Source organism: Cheilinus undulatus, linkage group 11 (genome assembly GCF_018320785.1).
Source record: "Cheilinus undulatus linkage group 11, ASM1832078v1, whole genome shotgun sequence".
NCBI lineage: Eukaryota > Metazoa > Chordata > Actinopteri > Labriformes > Labridae > Cheilinus > Cheilinus undulatus.
This window is the reverse complement of record NC_054875.1, coordinates 4,512,244-4,529,937: the sequence shown is the minus strand read 5'-3', so window position 1 is coordinate 4,529,937 and position 17,694 is coordinate 4,512,244. Positions and strand designations below refer to the sequence as shown.

The window sequence follows — 17,694 nt, the reverse complement described above, 5'->3', positions numbered from 1 at the left end:
TTGGAATTGAAAAGAGTTTTCTCCAAACTGTTTCCACACAGTTGGAAGCATAGCATTGAGCAAAAATGTCTACGTATTCTGAAGCATTAGGACTGGCCACCACTGGAGGTAAGCAAGATTAGCAATTAGCCCGGATTTAGCTGTAGTATAGCAGCAGTTTGAGCAGAACTGGACCACATTTCTTTATGAAATACAGAGCAGAGAACAGCATTGAAAGCTTTTCATGATGAAAAAGGCGTTTTCACTCCTCTGTCAAGCTGCTTCTTTGAAATGTAAGTCAGTATGGCTGCTGCTGGAGCCATTAGCTCTGATGTAGCCAAAGCAGCAGTTTTATCAGGATTGGACCACGTTTCTTTATTCAAACAAGAGCAAAGAGCTTCACTGAAAGCTTCTCTTGGTGGACAGAGCAGACATTTTCACACTTCTCCAGACTGGCTCTGGTATAAGTTCTATCCAAATCAAGCTCCACTGTTTATAAACTACGGCAGTGGTGCACATGTTTACGACCCTATTGGCCCGTAATGATTGAAAATTCGTCCAATCAGCTTCCGAGTCCTGCCATTCCCAAACACTTTCTGTAGGAGTGAATGTGAAAAAAATCCATGCAATGGAGATATGAAACAGTCTATCTGGTGTGTCAGGTTTCAGGTCTGCCCATAGAATTAGCTGGACCCCTGACAAACCCAGAGAATGGCCCGCCCCAGTAGTGATTACCTCCGGCAAGGAGATTATGTGATCGGCAGGGTTTGTTAGTTAGTTAGCAACATAACTCAAAAAGTTGTGGATGGAATTTGATGAAATTTCTACCGTCTGGATCCAGGAATTTTTTAAAGGATTCTGTACTATTGGGAGATAGGGCTGATGGCGGAGGTCTGTGCTTTTACCACGTTACACCAGGAGATGGTGGACATGAGTAATTTCAATCCCAGCAGCATTTGTGGGTGTGTTTCTATGCAAAGTTTTGGAGTTTATAGAGTTTGAAAGACACATGCCTGGTCAAGGAGACGAGTCGGAGCGTAACAGAGAGAAAGACAGCGAATTGAAGTGAGAATACTCACAATGCTGGGAGGAATAGAGGAAAATGCAACCTCTGCCATGACTTCCAGTCATCCAATGAGACCATGGGTGAGACTGTCAGTGCATCCGTTGGCACAGGCAGGCAATGCTTCAGCTACGACAGTTCACCCATAGCGAAGCTAATGCTTTGCTTCACCGTGTTTCCGACCCCCCCCCCCCGAAAGGGAGTAGTCAGCTGCTGTGGTGGGGGGCACATGGGGACGGATCCAGGAATGGGTTCTTCACTATTGGGAGATAGGGCTAATGGCGAAGGTCTACGCTCTCTGAGTGCTTTTCTAGTTTATCAACGATATCAATGCATGTGTGTTGGATTAGTACTTGGTGCTAGTCTTGGTGCCCATTTTGGCACTATAAACCTATTTTTGCCAATCTTAACTGCATTTTCCCATTTATCATGCCCATTTTTACCACTTTAGAACCATTTTTTACCACTTTTCTGCCTGTTTTTGACACTTTACACTTTTATGGACCCAATAACCCATTTTTGCCATTACTCACCCCTTTTACCATTTGTTTTTCTGCCCATCTTGGCACTTTTAAACCATTATTGCCACTTTTATTATTGCCATCGTACTTCACCACCTATTCTGCCCTTTTTTTTTGCCAATTTAAACACATTTTCACCACTTTCTCTGCCTGTTTTTACCTATTTTTCCTCTTTCACCCATTTGGGCCAGCAGTTTTCACGCCAATTTCTGCCAATTTGAATAATGTTTGCTAATTTTTGCCCATTTTTACCAATTTAAGTCCATTTGCCTCCTTTCATCACTTATTCAGCCCGTTTTTGTTGCTTTTAACCATATTTTGCCCATTTTCTACCTATTTTTTGTCTCTTTATTTTTGCCCCTTTTAACCCTGTTTGATTCTGTTTAAGGCTATATTCTGTAAGAAGCCTATATATATGATATAACCAGTTTTTAAAATATTTGTTGCTTTGATAAGAGTGGTGATTATTCACCTACAAAATACAAAATGTTTTCCCACATTAACTTTACATTGAACCATGATTTTGCTGACCTCATTTGGCTGGATCCTGAATAGCTCTCGTCCTTATCCCCCCTTATGGGCGGAGAGAATGTCATACTTTCTCCTATCTATGGATGACTTTTTGCATGATAGAGGTAGTTATAGTAATGGGGGCTGTAATAGTGGTGCCCAAAGATCCTTGCAGCACTCCTAGAGTCCAAGATGCCTTTCTCTGACCGTGTAGCTGGCAGAATGGAGTGTAGATCTGGATGCAAAGTTCCAGAAAGGTAGGAGACTTTTCCACTGCTGTTTGGTAAGCAAGAAGTAGAGTTCTGAATTTGATGTATGCTGCAGCTGAAGCCAGAGGAACAGCAGAGTGACGTGTGCTATTTCGGGTTGATTGAAGGCCAGGCGTGCTGCAGTAACGTGTGAGGATGGCTTAAACCCTGACTAAGACTTAGTCACAGGGATAAGGAAAAGTTTGAACTTAGATGCAAAGACTGAATTTTTTTTGTCTGCCAGCTTATCCAAAAGTAGGATTTTAGGCTTCAGATTCGGGTGAAATGGCACATCTTTAGGCACCTAATCCCACCACTTTGGCCAGTTATCAACCATTCATGTCACCCACATTCATATCAGATGCCATTTGGCATCCCTTACTGAGAAGTCCTCCCATTTTACTTGCTATTTTTAAACAAACCCTACCATATTCTCCACCAGAACATCTTTTATACGACTATCAAATGTCACAATTCCCAACTTAGAACCACATCTCTTTCCTGCACCATCATTTTTGCTATTTTAGCCCTAACCATTAAATTGTTGGCTTTTTCCATCTGCTTTTGCTCTGTGATGTTGATGTATCTTGCAAAAGAGCAGGGTTTGATTTTATCAAACATACAAAAAGGGATGCATTATGGGTAATGTTGATATATAATGTAAATGAACCAGGTTGAGAAATATTCAGAAATATTCATATTAAGAGCTGATCTGTTGGTTTTGGAAAACTCTGAACCAGATCCCTTTCTGGCATGCTCATTTATTGCTTTTCTTGTAAAGTTTAAATTGATGCTTTCTACTTTGTTTTGATCAATCTAGCCAGAAATATATGATCTCATGAATCCTACAGTGTTGATTAAAACATGTCCAAACATTTGTTTAAATTTCTCTGCACAGATCCAGATCAGTGGTCCAGTCATGCGCCCCCTCTGCGTCCTGTTCTTCGTGGTGCTCGTCTCCCCGTCACCATCCCCCTCCATCATCCTGCCCTTCGAGCAGAAAGGCCTCCCAGACCTGAGGAAGACCGTGGATGTGGCAGAGCTGCTGGAGATGATGATGAACGATGAAGAGGGGTCGGGCTTTCAGGAGATCATCAAACTGGATCAGCCGACGTGTCCGTTTGAGTGTGAATGCAGTCTGAAGGTGGTGCAGTGCTCGGACCGAGGTGAGAGCTTGTGCGCATGTCACACATTTCGTTAACACACAGCAGCTCCATATTTACTGTCCACTGTTTGGAGCAAAATATATACTTAAGGAAGTGCAGCGTACTCACTCAGACCAGAGGCCACAAAACACTACCTCGTGTTGATCTGATTACAGAATGCCTCCAGACCACAGACAGCTAAGACTTTAAAATAGCTGATCCGTCAAAAACACCAGTTTCAAAGAGTGAGCTTTAGTTTGATTCCCTTTAGTTAAAAACTTCATTTGAGACTTAAAAAAGAGTTACTTAATTTGCACATCAGAATTAGGAGCAACTGGTCATCAAAATATGTTAGGTAGTGAAAACCTGCATTATCAAGCTAAAGGTGACTGAAACCATTAAAGGCCCATTTATACTCCCTTTATGTACGAAAATGTATATGTCCCTCTCAAACGATGTTACCGTCACTGCTCACATACTTCCATGCGTCCTTTATGTTGGCATGGATGTTAACCAATACATCCACCGGGGGGGGGGGGGGGCAGCCCAGAGTCAAAAGTTTATGACAACAGCAAACTCAAAAACAAACATGGCGACTGTGGAGGAGGTATTGATAATGTACCTCTTGCGTAAAAGACAAAAATGGAGGCAACGTTTCTTACCAACTCGAACAACTTTTCCTCAAAAATTCCGCCATTGGTATTTCTTCTTCGTGTCTCACTAGAGCTACGTATTGGGTAGTGACAGCAACACTGCCCCCACAGTTTCTGGTGGTACTGCTCCGTTTGGCTCGTATCCGTAAGCTTTATGGAAACGTGCAGAAATACGGACGAAATGAATGCGTGGCACAGATAGAAGGCTCCATCCATAACCGTATCCGTATTTAACGTTGAGCATGAATGGGCCTTAAGGCTCACTGGTCTGATGAGCTTTGCACCCGCAGAAGGTTTCGTATAAAGCTAACCTGAAGATCAACAAGGAAATCGACAACTTTTTGGTACAAGATGAGCATATTCACTCACTGTAATACAAGCCTGAGACGTGACTTAGCCCAGCAATACTCAACGCGTGGCTCTGGATCCACATGTGGCTCTTTTGTGATGATTTGTGGCTCTTTAACATCTTTATTTGAAATATTTTTCCTCCAGAAAACCTTAAAAAAGGTCAACTTTAACCTCAGAAAAAAATCCATTAATCAGTTTGTTCCCCACTCTTATACAGTTGGCTTAAATTGTCAACCTTCATTTTTTTGTTTGTATATTTCCATTGCCTTTATTTGCAATTTTCAGTCCTTTTTTGCCACTTTTAATCTACTTCTAGAGCTTTTTAAGCCCAAGATTGCCACTTCTTTTGCCCCTTTATGCCAGTTTTTGCCTTTTTTTGCTACTTTTTTCCTTTTTTTGCCGTTTTGCCCCTTCTCACCTATTTAAGCTGCCTTTTTCCATTGAACACCACTTTTTCCCCCACTTTTTTGCCCATTTTAGTCTCTTTTCACTCTTTTTTTGCCACATTTTTACCTTTTTTGTTACCATTTTTACCACCTGTAACTCGTTCTTTAATCAATGTTGACACTTTTTCTCCCCATTTTTACCAGTTTTTAACCCATTTTTTGCCACTTCATTGTCAGTTTTCACCATTTTGCCATTGCCCATTCCAGTCTCTTTTCACTAGTTTTTGCCACTTTTTTTTTAACCATTTTGACCAGTTTTGCCACCTGTAACTCATTTTTTTAATCAATTTTTGCCATCTTCACCAGTCTGTACTTCTTTTATTCTGCTTTTTCCCCCTATTTGCCATTTTTTGCCCCTTCTTGCATATTTAAGCTGCCTTTTTGCATTTTTGCCACTTTTGCCCATTTGAGTTTCTCATTTTTTGCCACATTTTTACCTTTTATTGACCATTTGTACCACCTGTAACTCATATTTGAATAATTTCTGACACTTTTTCTCCCCATTTTTGCCACTTCTTTGCCACTTTTGTACCATTTCACCACTTTATTTTTTTTTTTTATTGCCACTTTATTTTCACCACTTTTCACCACTTAGATTGTGGCTCATGCAAAGATATTATTTAAATTATTTTTCTCTTTGGTTGAGTAGGGTTCAGTAACACTGACTTAGCCAAAGTTTTTTCTGCCCCGCCCCTCCTTTGGCCCCACAATTCATCACTGTGCAACCACAGAAAAACATTGCTATATGCTAAAACACAGTGGATGTGTTTGAATCATACCTCATACCACACTTAATTCATACAACTCAGATCCAGCCAATCCCACTATATTCCAACTACTACCGGGGTTCCCCAGGGTTCTGTCCTAGGTCCTCTTCTCTTCATCGTCTATTTATTTCCCCTTTACCTTAGATTAGATCAGGTTTGGGACCATGTGCCAGTGCGGTACCTGCCACATCAACCTTGCCCTTGTACTGTTCCCGGCCCACGCTCCATCTCTGCTGGTATTTTCCAGTTGACTCCTCCATGATGCACACAGCCATTCCTGAGGCCTGGTCCAACCCATTGAGTCCTGGGCACCCCTATATGAGGTCTTGAAGAGTGCACCAGGTGCCCGTAGAAGTGCAGCTGCTGCTTCTGTATCCAGCAGCTGACCCCTCCCTCCCGCTTTCCTGAGCACGTCAGCATTAGTCACTCAAGCCCCGTCCACATGAAAACGAATTCAGGTGTATACGCAAACGTTTTTTTTGGTCGTATCAGCATTTCATCCACACAGAAACGGCATTTCGGGTGACTGTAAATGATACTTTATGAAAACGGGTCCCAGAGTGCATATATCCATAAACCACCACTGTTTCGTCTCCGTGTGGACGGCTATCCAGATCTTTCTTGAAACGATTACGTCACAGATAACGTAGCTCTCTTAAGGCATCTTCGCAGGTCTGGCCAAAACAATCTTCTTCTCTCTTTTTGTGCATTTCTGGGGCAGCGTTACAGCGCCGCTTACAGGCTTGGCATATGCACTAAATTGTTTTCAGTCATGCAGATACTTCCTGAAACAATTCCGTCTTTATAGAAAACTTCTTCAAAACGAAATGGCAATATATTGTTTTCGTCTCCATGTGGACGGGGCCTCAGTCTTGCCAACGACACCTGCCAAAGAGAAGGCATCCTGCTGGCACCTCTGGTCTTCGGTCAACATTCAGCCTCATAAGAGTCTAGTAAGAAAGGGAGGACCAAAAGACTGCAACTTTCATCCACATGCTCAGTGAATTGATGGATTCCACTGCTGTGATAGGTGAACTGCTCCACAGCTTCCACTCTCACCACCCACAGAGATCTGGTGGCAGCTTCCAAAGCATCCCTGAGTGCCTGGATCTTTGTTCTGGCCCAGTGCATTCCCAATGGTTCAGCCTCCTAACTCAGCAATGTCAGAGCCCCCACAAAGACATCTACAGCCTCCACAAGTTTGCTTCCCCTGTTATCTACCATACAGGTGCTGAAGAGGATATAGAGCCTAGGATGCACCCCTGCCTCGTCCCAGAATCAACCAGGAAGAAGACACATCTGTCATGCATTTAACACAACTTTCACTATAGGTGGATGATACCCAGCTTTACCTACACACCAAACACTCCCATCCTCCTCTCTCTCACTCTGCGTATTGTCAACACCACTACAACATTAAATGCCTTTTCTATCCCTCACAACAAACTGAAGCTATTTTAGCTCCCATATTCTCACACAGCCATGCCCTTTGCAAACAATTTCCTATATTTTTAGAATTTATCTTAAATGTCTGCAAAAAAAAAGTGCATCATTGCAGTTGCAACTGCAAGTGTACAGGTTAGCCAAAGCTGAGATATAACTCATCACATTTTGGCAGTGCTAAACATGGACTCTATTCAGCCTCTTCATTGCTTTCCAAAAAAAAGAAAAGTTTTCCTCCTCAGAATCTTTAGGAAATATTTCCTGTGGTGGCCAGGAAGTCTCACACTAATGCATGTTCAATACACTTGTTAATGCATGATGTTTTGAGTATGCATTGGTGTGAGACCTCCCTGTAAGCGGTGAAAGTCAAGAAGCTGCATTTCCCAGCTCAAATAAGAAGCATATGAGGCATAAAAAAAAGAAAGATTTCTTTTGATTTGATCAGCTTGGTCAAAAGTGTAGAACAGGTTTGCATAAGACAAGTTTCAGCAAAAGCATTTGAGGAGTTTTGACCCTGGATCTGTCTTCTAAGAGATTATACAGTTCCTACAGCGTGCATGTCTTTAGAAAGCTAGTAGTTTACCAATCAGTCAATGAAAGTCCCTGTACTTTCAGAGGGAACTTCTCCTCTGAACAGGACTATATTTAGACTTCTGGTTTTCAGACTTCTTTGCTCAAGGCACACCAAAGATGAAGCCAAAATTTCAAGGCACACCCATGCAAAAAAGCCTCTTTGACACGTGTGACTGTATCTTCTGTTATTGTATAGTTCTTCAGTCATAACGTATGGTTGCACAAATTCCCTCGGCACACCTAGGCTTGCATAAGGAAAGTGCAACATTTGGGAACTGCAGATTTAGACCTTGGCCCCTGTGGTCAGGAATAAGGACCTCCTACAGTCCCTGATCCTTGCATAAGCTTCTGTGGTTAAAACTGAATGTCAGAGGGGCTGACAGTCCCCTTTAGGGATTTAGGAATGAAAAGATACTGGATGGTGCAGTCACAGTGCTTACTCTTTCTTTGTGGAGCTTCAGTGTTCTCTCCATGCATGTGTGGGTTCTCTCCTGGTACTTGGCCCTTCTCCCACAGTCCAAACATGCTCGTTAGGATAATTGGTGGCTCTAAATTGCCCGTAGGTGTGATTGTGAGTGTTTCTTTGTCTCAGTGTGTCAGCTTTGAGATTTACTGGCTACAAGTCCAAGGTTTTCTTACCCCTCTTATCCAGTAACAGTTTGGATTGGTTCCATCCCCCTTAGTAAGTGCAAATCAGCCTCCTGTGCAAGAGAAGACCTACAGAGAATGCATTGTTAGGTCTCATAGTTATCTGAGGATGCATTGACAATTTGAGTCCAGCGTTAGTGATAGAAAGGCTGCATACCCTTCCTTCAATTCAGACAGGAAGTTGGACAACTTCTGCCAAATACATCCTGGTTTTGCTGAAGTTTGTGATCATACTTTAAATTTTCTGTAAAAATGTAAACATCACAGTGAATATAAGCATTACAAAAACATGTTAATTGTAAATGGACTGCACTTGGATTTCACTTTAGTGTCTTCTAACCAGTTAAAGTGTTGTAACATATGTCACAGTAAATGGTACATTGCAAAAAAGGGTGCCTTCATTTAAGATAAAAACACTAAATCTGAGAAAGAAGTTACTCAAAACTAGTGAAATTATCTGTCCATGCAGCAAGATGATTTGACTTGATAAGATATCTTGAAATAAGATTGTTAAATCTAGAAATAAGTAAGTCAACAGAACCCTTCAAAAGGGTTAAAATAAGTAGAAAACGCTGTTTTAAGCTGAGATTGTTTAAAACTGAACTTGCAACAGCCTGAAAATAAGTGAAACATACTCAATATAAGCAGATATATTTTTAATAATTCAACCTATCAAGCATGTTTTTGGTAGTCAGAGGAACTTGGAGTACCTGAAGACAACCCACACGTTTACAGGGAGGCCATGTGAACTCCACACAGAAAGGCCCTGACCAGGAAGAGAACCAGGAACCTTCTGCCTGTGGGGCAACAGCGCTAACCCCTGCACCACCGTGCAGCCCCAGTCTAAACCCATGTTAAAACTAAACCATAAAAGTTAAAATCAGTCCATATTTTTAGTCCATACATCTTAATGTTTCTACTGATATCACAACCAGGATGGCGAGTATGATAACTGTCACCATTTATTAACCTGTCAGCACAATCAACAGTGAGTCAGGTTGCTGCACATTCTCAAAATCAGTCTGACAACATTCAAGACCTTTTTATGGCTCAAACAAAAACAAAACTTTAGCACCGCAGAGCAAATGGCAATCATCATACAAAAATATGTTCTTAATGCCAAAGGAAGACAACACAATCCAAAAGAAAAAAGGAAGAATAAAAATTCAAATTAAAAATATCCCAGCTGGCATTGGGCGCGAGGCGGGGCTGGTTGATGCTTTTTGTGACATTCTTAAATCATCAATTTGAGTTTGTTACTGAATCTTGAAACAAGATCTATTTTGATGAGACTGTGTGAGAGAACTAATGGAGCTTATTTGAAGAGTTATTTTGGACTTTCTGACTAATTGAGACAAAAAGATATGAGCATGCTTGGTTTTTAGATCATACTTAAAAGTGACACTAAAAATAAGAAATTAACTTTTAAACAAGATAAATTTTCTAACACTTCTTAATTCAAGTTTAAAAATCTTGGTAAGCACCAAATAATTTGCAGTGTATAACGCACTGATGGTAGAATGTAGTCTACGGTAGTCAGTGATAACATAATACAGACATATCTATATTTACACATGTATGGCTGGATAAACGTGGAGTCCTATGTCTTAGCTGAGGCGACTCTGACATGCACAAGACTGGAAGAGCTGAGGTTCATCAGCCATCCTCTAGAAAGCTCTTGGTGAAGCTGATCTGTGTGTTTCTCCGTAGGGTTATACTACGTCCCTCACGAGCTTCCTCCTGACACCAGACTCCTGGACCTCCAGGGGAACCACATCGCAGAGATCAGAGAGAACGACTTCAAGGGTCTGAACAACCTCTACGTAAGAGCCAACTTGTTTTTTAACCCTTCCAGACCAGCGCTGTTGTATACAATGAGGAGTGACACCGTTTCTAAACACTTGAATAACTTTTGAACCATAAATCATAGCCTCTTACTTTTTCCTCTTGAAGCTAGCTTTTGTGCCTTTCTATTGACGATATCCATGCCTTTGAATTCCTTATGCATGTGTTTCTATTGAGCCTGGATTTTAGGGTCTGTAGCGCCACATTATGTAATAACGTCGCATTATGTAATAACCCTAACCATAGGACTTAGTGTGGGCTCCAAGGTATGCCCTACCCAACTACCTTGGCCTAACCCTAACCACTTAGTGACTTATGCCTAAACCTAACCCCCCTTCAGGGCTCTAGACTAAACACCTAACCTTAACCCTAGGACTTAAGGTGGGCTCCAGGGTATACCCTACTACCTTAGCCTAACCCTAACCGCTTAGTGGCTTACAAAATGCGGGGTTATTACATAATGAATTGAAAATTTATTACATAATGTGGCGCTACAGGGTCTTTAAAGATGGAATCCACATGAGTAAATCAGATATTGAACATCTTTTTATCTCTTTTTTATCCATTCTTGATCACGTTTTGCTGACAGCTGCTGACTGCTCACCGCCATAATGGTAGCAACCAATGGCAGGCTGTTCTGTCATCATGCCATGTTTGTCAAACTGTCCATGCCGTAACTCTTAAACCATGCCGGAGACGGCCTGTGCAGCTCACAGTGGAGAAAAAGAGAGACAGAGAGCCTGTGACGTGGCCCTCTGTGTCTCTGCAGACAGGAACTTTATAAGTGATGGCACAAATACTGTAGATCCAATACACAAAAGCACAAGGACTTTTTTGTAAACATTAATATTTTGATGACTTTTTGCCACAGACTGATTTATTTTATTTTATTTTATTATTATTATTTTATTTTTTTTGCTTTTGGGTAAATCCGTGAAAAAAATCTTACTTATTATGTTTACTGTGTGTCCCACATACAAACCTGTGCACCACAAGGTTGATGTTTTCCAGCTTTTTAAGACAACAAATACAGGTGAGAAATAACGGTTAGAAAATACGTAGCTTGGAGCTTGAAGGGTTAACTTAAACCTCCTCTGATAGCTGCCAGAGGAGTCTTGTACCTACAAGTGGAACATTTAGTAAACAACAGTCAGTCTGGATTTGGTTGAGTCGTTTTATCTGTGTGGTCACAGCTCAGAAAAACACTGGTTTGGGTTAAACATAAGATATGTGGGTTGGTTTCATTATGTTATGCACAAGAATTTAAGCGTCTTCTGCTATATCCTATGTTTTCAGACTCATCCATCTGCTACCACCCAAAGTTATCCAACCTATGCCTTTTCTTTTGCAAACAGCTGTTGGAGCTAGGAAAGGTTGCCGCCTAACTAGGCACATAAATATAGGTGGCTCCAAGCTTTTGCATGTTTTTTAAACCATTTTTGCCAGAAAAGTCAGGAATCTCCCTCCACTGATGGCTATAATTATTCCTCCGGTCATGTGAGGACATGCTTAGTGTCTAAATAAAATTGTCACACCAAGCCAACAAGCGTCTCAGCCGAAGCCAAAAGAGGCAGAATATTCGAGGAAATTATTGTGCTTAAAATTTCTAACTTTGGAAGATTCCAAGCAATTCAGAAACAAACAATGTGGTGCTTATTCTCCCTTTTTCATAGTTGGAGTTATGTCTACAGCAGAATCACTGCAGGCTCATTAAAGTATGCAAATCCTTCATAGGAAGACCTCAGCATTAGAACAAGAACTCTGACCTCTCTTGGACTCACACATGCTCAGGAGGTTGAATGTTACCCCTCATTGACCAACTATTTTCCTCCCAGGCTCTGGTGTTGGTGAACAATCAGATCTCTAGGATCCACCCTCGGGCCTTCCTGCCCCTTAAGCGTATGCAGAAACTCTATTTATCCCACAACCTGCTGACTGCCGTCCCCAAGAACCTGCCCTCGACTCTGGTGGAGCTGCGCATTCACGACAACCGCATCAAGAAAATCGCATCAGGGACTTTTTCTGGACTTTACGGCATGAACGTTATCGGTGAGATCTACTCCAAAGAGTTGGTGATATAGAGCAGAGTTTGACAAATCAGCTGCAAATGCTTCTTTAATGGATCTTTTCTTCTTTGTGGGTATTACAAATTTAAAAATCAATTGTTTCATCTTTCCAAATTAGAGTTAGGACGAAATCCAATCAAGAACAGTGGGTTGGAGGCCGGAGCGTTTAACGGACTGAGGCTGAAATTCCTGCGGATTTCAGAGGCCAAACTCACAAACATTCCCAAAGGTAAGAGCTGAATGAAGCTGGAGCAGCATTTATGACAGCTGCTCTTCTCTGCTGTGTGAGGGAAAGAAGAGAGCAGCAGTAGAGTAAGGCAGAGCCACGAGATTTCAAAACAACTACTACTACTACAACACTGCTTCAGCTGGTAAAAACAAATAAGAAAATTCAAGCTAACCAGTTGCATAAGATTAACGTGGCATGAATAAAACTTTTTTCATTTGCTTTTCTTCAGTTGAAGCTCTTTTAAGAAGGTCCATGATTTCTCTCAGAGTGTAACTGAATCATTTAAGAAAATGTTCATGGTGGCTTAGTAGTCTTCAAATCAATTAAAGTGCAGAGGCGAAGATGTCCTGGATTTCATGGTGCTTTCTGACAGGATTTGACTTTACTCGCTTGGAGTTTGGGTTTGTGTTTTAGCACAATAAAACCAACACTTTCCAACACATATTGAATGCATTGACCACCAAAACAAAATGCAAATCTTTGTAAAACAGGCTCTAACATTATAGAATCCATCAAAAGGTTTGAAAGGATGGAGTTTAATCCAAAGTCAAAGCACTTTAAGAAAGATTTGTCATTTAAAAATCACAAGGTAACTGTACAAAGCCATACTTGGCATTTATAAAGTGCTTCCAGACAAATTAAACAACAGTTTAAGTCACATATTGAACCACTGTAAATCTAAATATGTCGCTTAATGTTGTAAAAAGGGTTATAGGTTAACCGTGTAGTAAAGGTCCATAAATAGTGTATGAAATATTTATTCAATCTCAATTAATCTCATTCTTTATTGTCCATTTGTTTTAACGACTGCAGCATCTCCCTGCAGCCAGTGAACTAAAAACCATCCACCGCTGCTCCTTAATGTTTCATTTTACTTAGAATAAAAATCACATCCAGCTCAGAGGGTTAGTCAAAAGTTCTCTGAACCCTGTACTATCAAACATTCACCATTTTACTGGGAATTTCTTTAATTTTCAATCCATAACAAGTTCCTTTTTCTGGTCCAGACAGGAAGTGGATTATCCTTTTTAAAGATATTACAAAAGTCCAAACAGGTCAAGGCAGTTTTAAGTCAAAATTGTGAAATTTCAATTTTCAACCCTAAGAGAAATGAGGCAAAGGTAACTAGAGAAATTCTGAGATTTATCACCGTTAAAAATGTTATCATTTGAACAAAAAACAGCGCATGGAAGGAGAGCAGAGTTTTTGTTTGGCACATTAGAAGTTCATAATTTATGCACAAAACATGATAACCAAGTTTGTTATAGTGTTGGATTTTCTGTTTGTTTATGTTTATATTTATATTTAGTTTTCACTTTTTGTTTACATTTCAGGTTAGTTTTTATTTGGGGTTTTTTTTCTGCTGGTTTGTCAGCTTAGTTCAGTTTTTAATTTAATTTAGACTTTTTAAAATACATTTCCACAGGTTACTCCTTACTTTTTATTCTATTAATCCAAGTGTGAAATTTGAAAACACCTTAAGATCTTTAGTTAGTCACCGTGTGAAGTCTTGGCCAATCAAATCAGACCATTTACACTCCTGATGCTTGGGTGAACATGGCAGTCAGTCTACTGCTCTTATAGACTCAAACTGAGGAGATTTTTCCCTATTTTCTTTTTTTTTTTTTAGTTTTTTTGCTCGTTTTCTAAGCACAGAATTAAGTTTTAGTTAGTATTTGTTAAATTCATAAAGTTTAGTTTTATTAATTTTCATTTTTTTTACATTTTAGATTTGGTTTGAACTATAACAACCTTGATGATTTCTTTTTTATTAATGAGTTGACAATTAAAAGAGACAAGTGTACCAATGTCTACCCCCATAACAGTGATGCTTATTTCAAATGTGAAGCATTTCACAATTACAATTACGATTACAACAAAACCATAGACAACCAATCTTTGTATTTACTAGAATAACCTTCAGAGTAGTAAAGGGGCATCTCAACTAACTGATAAATACATACAGACGTAGAAATGATCAGTTTAAATGACCGTTTTCAGATGGTGGGGCTTCCTTTCTCTGACTTTTTTAAACCTCTAGAAGCTTTATAATGTATATTTGTAGGCTGTTGCACATCTCTAAGTATAAAAGATGCCAACACAGACTGGACCGTTCTGATGAGTGGTGTGCAAACACAGGCTGATTATGAAACCTAATTAACCCAGTGAACTTTATTTTGATTGGTCCAGTAAATTATGCATTTCTAAACCACCATGTTTGCCTTTCTCCCACATGTCAGGTCTACCTTTTAATCTCAGAGAGCTTCATCTGGACCAGAACCAGATTACCACCATCAATGTAGACGACCTTGTGGAATATGGAGAGTTATACAGGTGGGTGGGACTACGACTCTGTGGCACATTAAGAGTTACAGATTAAACTATTATTATGAGATTAATGGATTATTATAATCATCATTACAGTTTTTCAAAAACCTGCACACTCTAACTGGATCTGTGCACACAGTTCTGTAAACCTGAAGCTCAGTATGAGTTCAAACTACTAAATTTTAAGCCAGTGCTTTCCGAAGTGTTTGCAAGATCCCCCTCATTGGCCCTGGAGGTACTGCAGGTCGGCTACAAGAGGGTGTTAACAATAAATAATAAGCAAAAACATAATTTTTAAAATTGAATCTGTGTTTAAAATTGTCTTATGATACTTATGAATGTTTTTGAAACATCCCAGGACTAACAAAGTGCAAGAGAGGATTGAACTTTTCTGTCACCTTTTTATCATCTGTAACAGTGGTTTTCAACCTTTTTTTGTAAAAGGCACGCCTAAGATCAGGTCAAATGTCAAGACACACCAAAACCATACCTTTACAAAACATCCTCTGACATGTTACAGTAAATCAGGCATATGTGTTAGTTCAGGCAGGCCATGGAGTCAGATGAAATCAGCAGATCTGACGAAAGTCCTTGTCAGCTGACGGCAAGCTCATGCACTCTAGGCATGCTATTAGCAAATCGTACTCAGGCTGCCACATCTAAAGCCTGTCTACGCTTTGCTGCTCCCTCTGCAAGCAGCTTTTCACAACCCTCCTCCACCCCAGCTCCTCTTTTGTTCTACTTCTGGTTTGATCAGTGTCATTCTGTTGTCATTTATGCCTGTTCTGCTCTGTTTTTTGTTTTTTTGTTTTTTTTTGTGGCTTCTCTCCCTGCTCAAGGCTTTGCTTGTAAGGCACAGGTAAGGCAGGGATTGTGCTGTTCCTGTTTGATGCTTTCCATGCAGACTCCTGGAACGCAACAGCATACTTAAGTTTAGGAGAGACTGCTCCAAGTCCTCACTCTAATAAAACCTTGTTTTTTTAAATTTAGCACTCTGTTCACCTAGAAACAGGGGCTTTCAGAGAGGAAACCAAGTAGTCTCACCCATGTTGATCCTGTGCAAACTCAATGTCAAGAATCCTTAAGTTATAAATAGGGGTATAAAAGAGGCCTCATGTGTTTTTCTGGTGCAGGTGCACATTTTACTGCTTTAGAGGTAACACTACCCCTTGTGTGATGATCTAACATAACTTAAAACATAAAGTAAGGCCATTTGTGTTTGGTAGATTATTTCTTTGTTGTAACAATGCGTCTTGGTAATAAATCTTATACCGTTGGAAAGCCTGTTTATTACCCTTTTAAATGATGCTACATTTGTAAGGATCATGCATTTGTGGGATGAGCAGCAGAGCTGAGTATGTGGGTTGCGCCTATGAAAACGTGCCAAATCTTCTCTGCTAAAGCCAAACAGCTGATTTTGCCATTGACTCTTGTTGGGTGTTTGGTGGATTGGATGATTGAAGTTTGAAAAAACAAGACATATTGACAATTTAACAATTTATTCATTTAACAAACAGGAGCCTCAGTAACGTGAGGAAGAACCATTCACAGCCACAACAGCCTGGCTCTTCCTCCTCCTCATGCTGGTCACCAGCCTGGTCACACACTGCTGTGGGATGGCATCCCATTCTTCAACCAGCATTTGTCGCACCTCAGCCAACGTGGTTGTGTTGGTCACTCTGGCACCAGCAGCACACCCAAGCTGATCCCATAAATGTTCAATGGGGTTAAGGTCAGGACTGCTGGCAGGCCAGTCCATCCTCTCCACTCCCAAATTCTGGAGGTAGTCTCTGATAAACCCCGCTCTGTGGGGGCGAGTGTTGTCATCTTGTAGGATAGAGTTCTTGCTGACAGGGTGAGAAGACAGTATTCTTGGGGTGTTGTCTTCTTGGGACGCCCACTTCACAGCCTGTCTCTGACATTCCCCGTTATATGGAACTTGGCCTTCAGTTTGTAGATGGTACTAGGGTTCACTCCAAACAATGCTGTAACTTGGTTTTGTGGAACACCAGCTTGAAATTGCCCATCCCACAGGCCCTATCCAGATCAGTCAAACGTGGCATGCCGATTCTTGAAGCAGACATCTACTGACCACTGTAGCAGGGCCCATGCTCACCTGGGGGTACCAGAAGCTCAAAACAAGAATCAATAGCAACAGCAAAATAAGCTGTTTGGCATTGGCAGAGAAGATTTGACACATTTTTCATGGGCGCAACCCACATACTCAGCTCTGCTGCTCATCCCACAAATGCGTGATCCTTACAAATGTGGTATCATTTAAAAGGGTAATAAACAGGCTTTCCAACGATATAACATTTATTACCAAGAAGCATTGTTACAACAAAGAAATAATGTAACAAACACAATTGCCTTACTTTCTGTTTTTAAGTTTTTTTAACTGCTCCTTCTTTCAGGCTGGGCCTTGCACACAACAGGATCCGCACCATAGAGCACGGCAGCCTTTACTATGTTGAGAAGCTGCGTGAACTTCACTTGAATGATAACCTGCTGTCTCGTGTTCCTGATGGTCTGTCAGGGTTGAAACACCTGCAGGTGTGTTTTTTTATTTTCTCTGCGTTTTATCAATAAAACTGTTAACATTAGCTTGGATTACTGACAGCAGAGTGACCACTTCTCTAAGGCTGTGATTGATTCTGACTTCATTGTTTTTCTTTCTTTTCTACCAGGTGGTCTACCTCCACTCTAACAACATCAGCTCCGTGGACGTGAACGACTTCTGTCCTAAATCCTCCGCGGTGAAGAAGACTTTATATAACGGCATCAGCCTGTTCAATAATCCCCTCAGTTACTGGGAGATTCAGCCTGCAACCTTTCACTGTGTCAGCAGCAGCAGAGCCATCCACTATGGAAACATGTAA

The 17,694-nt window shown here is 40.7% G+C and overlaps 1 protein-coding gene across 1 annotated transcript; it reads left to right on the top strand.

Moving 5' to 3' along the window:
* The first annotated feature begins 3,240 nt into the window (after positions 1-3,240).
* LOC121517081 (biglycan-like) lies at positions 3,241-17,694 on the top strand. The gene is made up of 7 exons (XM_041798596.1): positions 3,241-3,487; positions 10,058-10,170; positions 12,028-12,241; positions 12,377-12,487; positions 14,728-14,821; positions 17,230-17,368; positions 17,503-17,694. The coding sequence occupies exons 1-7, from the start codon at positions 3,241-3,243 to the stop codon at positions 17,692-17,694; spliced, it is 1,110 nt and encodes a 369-aa protein (XP_041654530.1).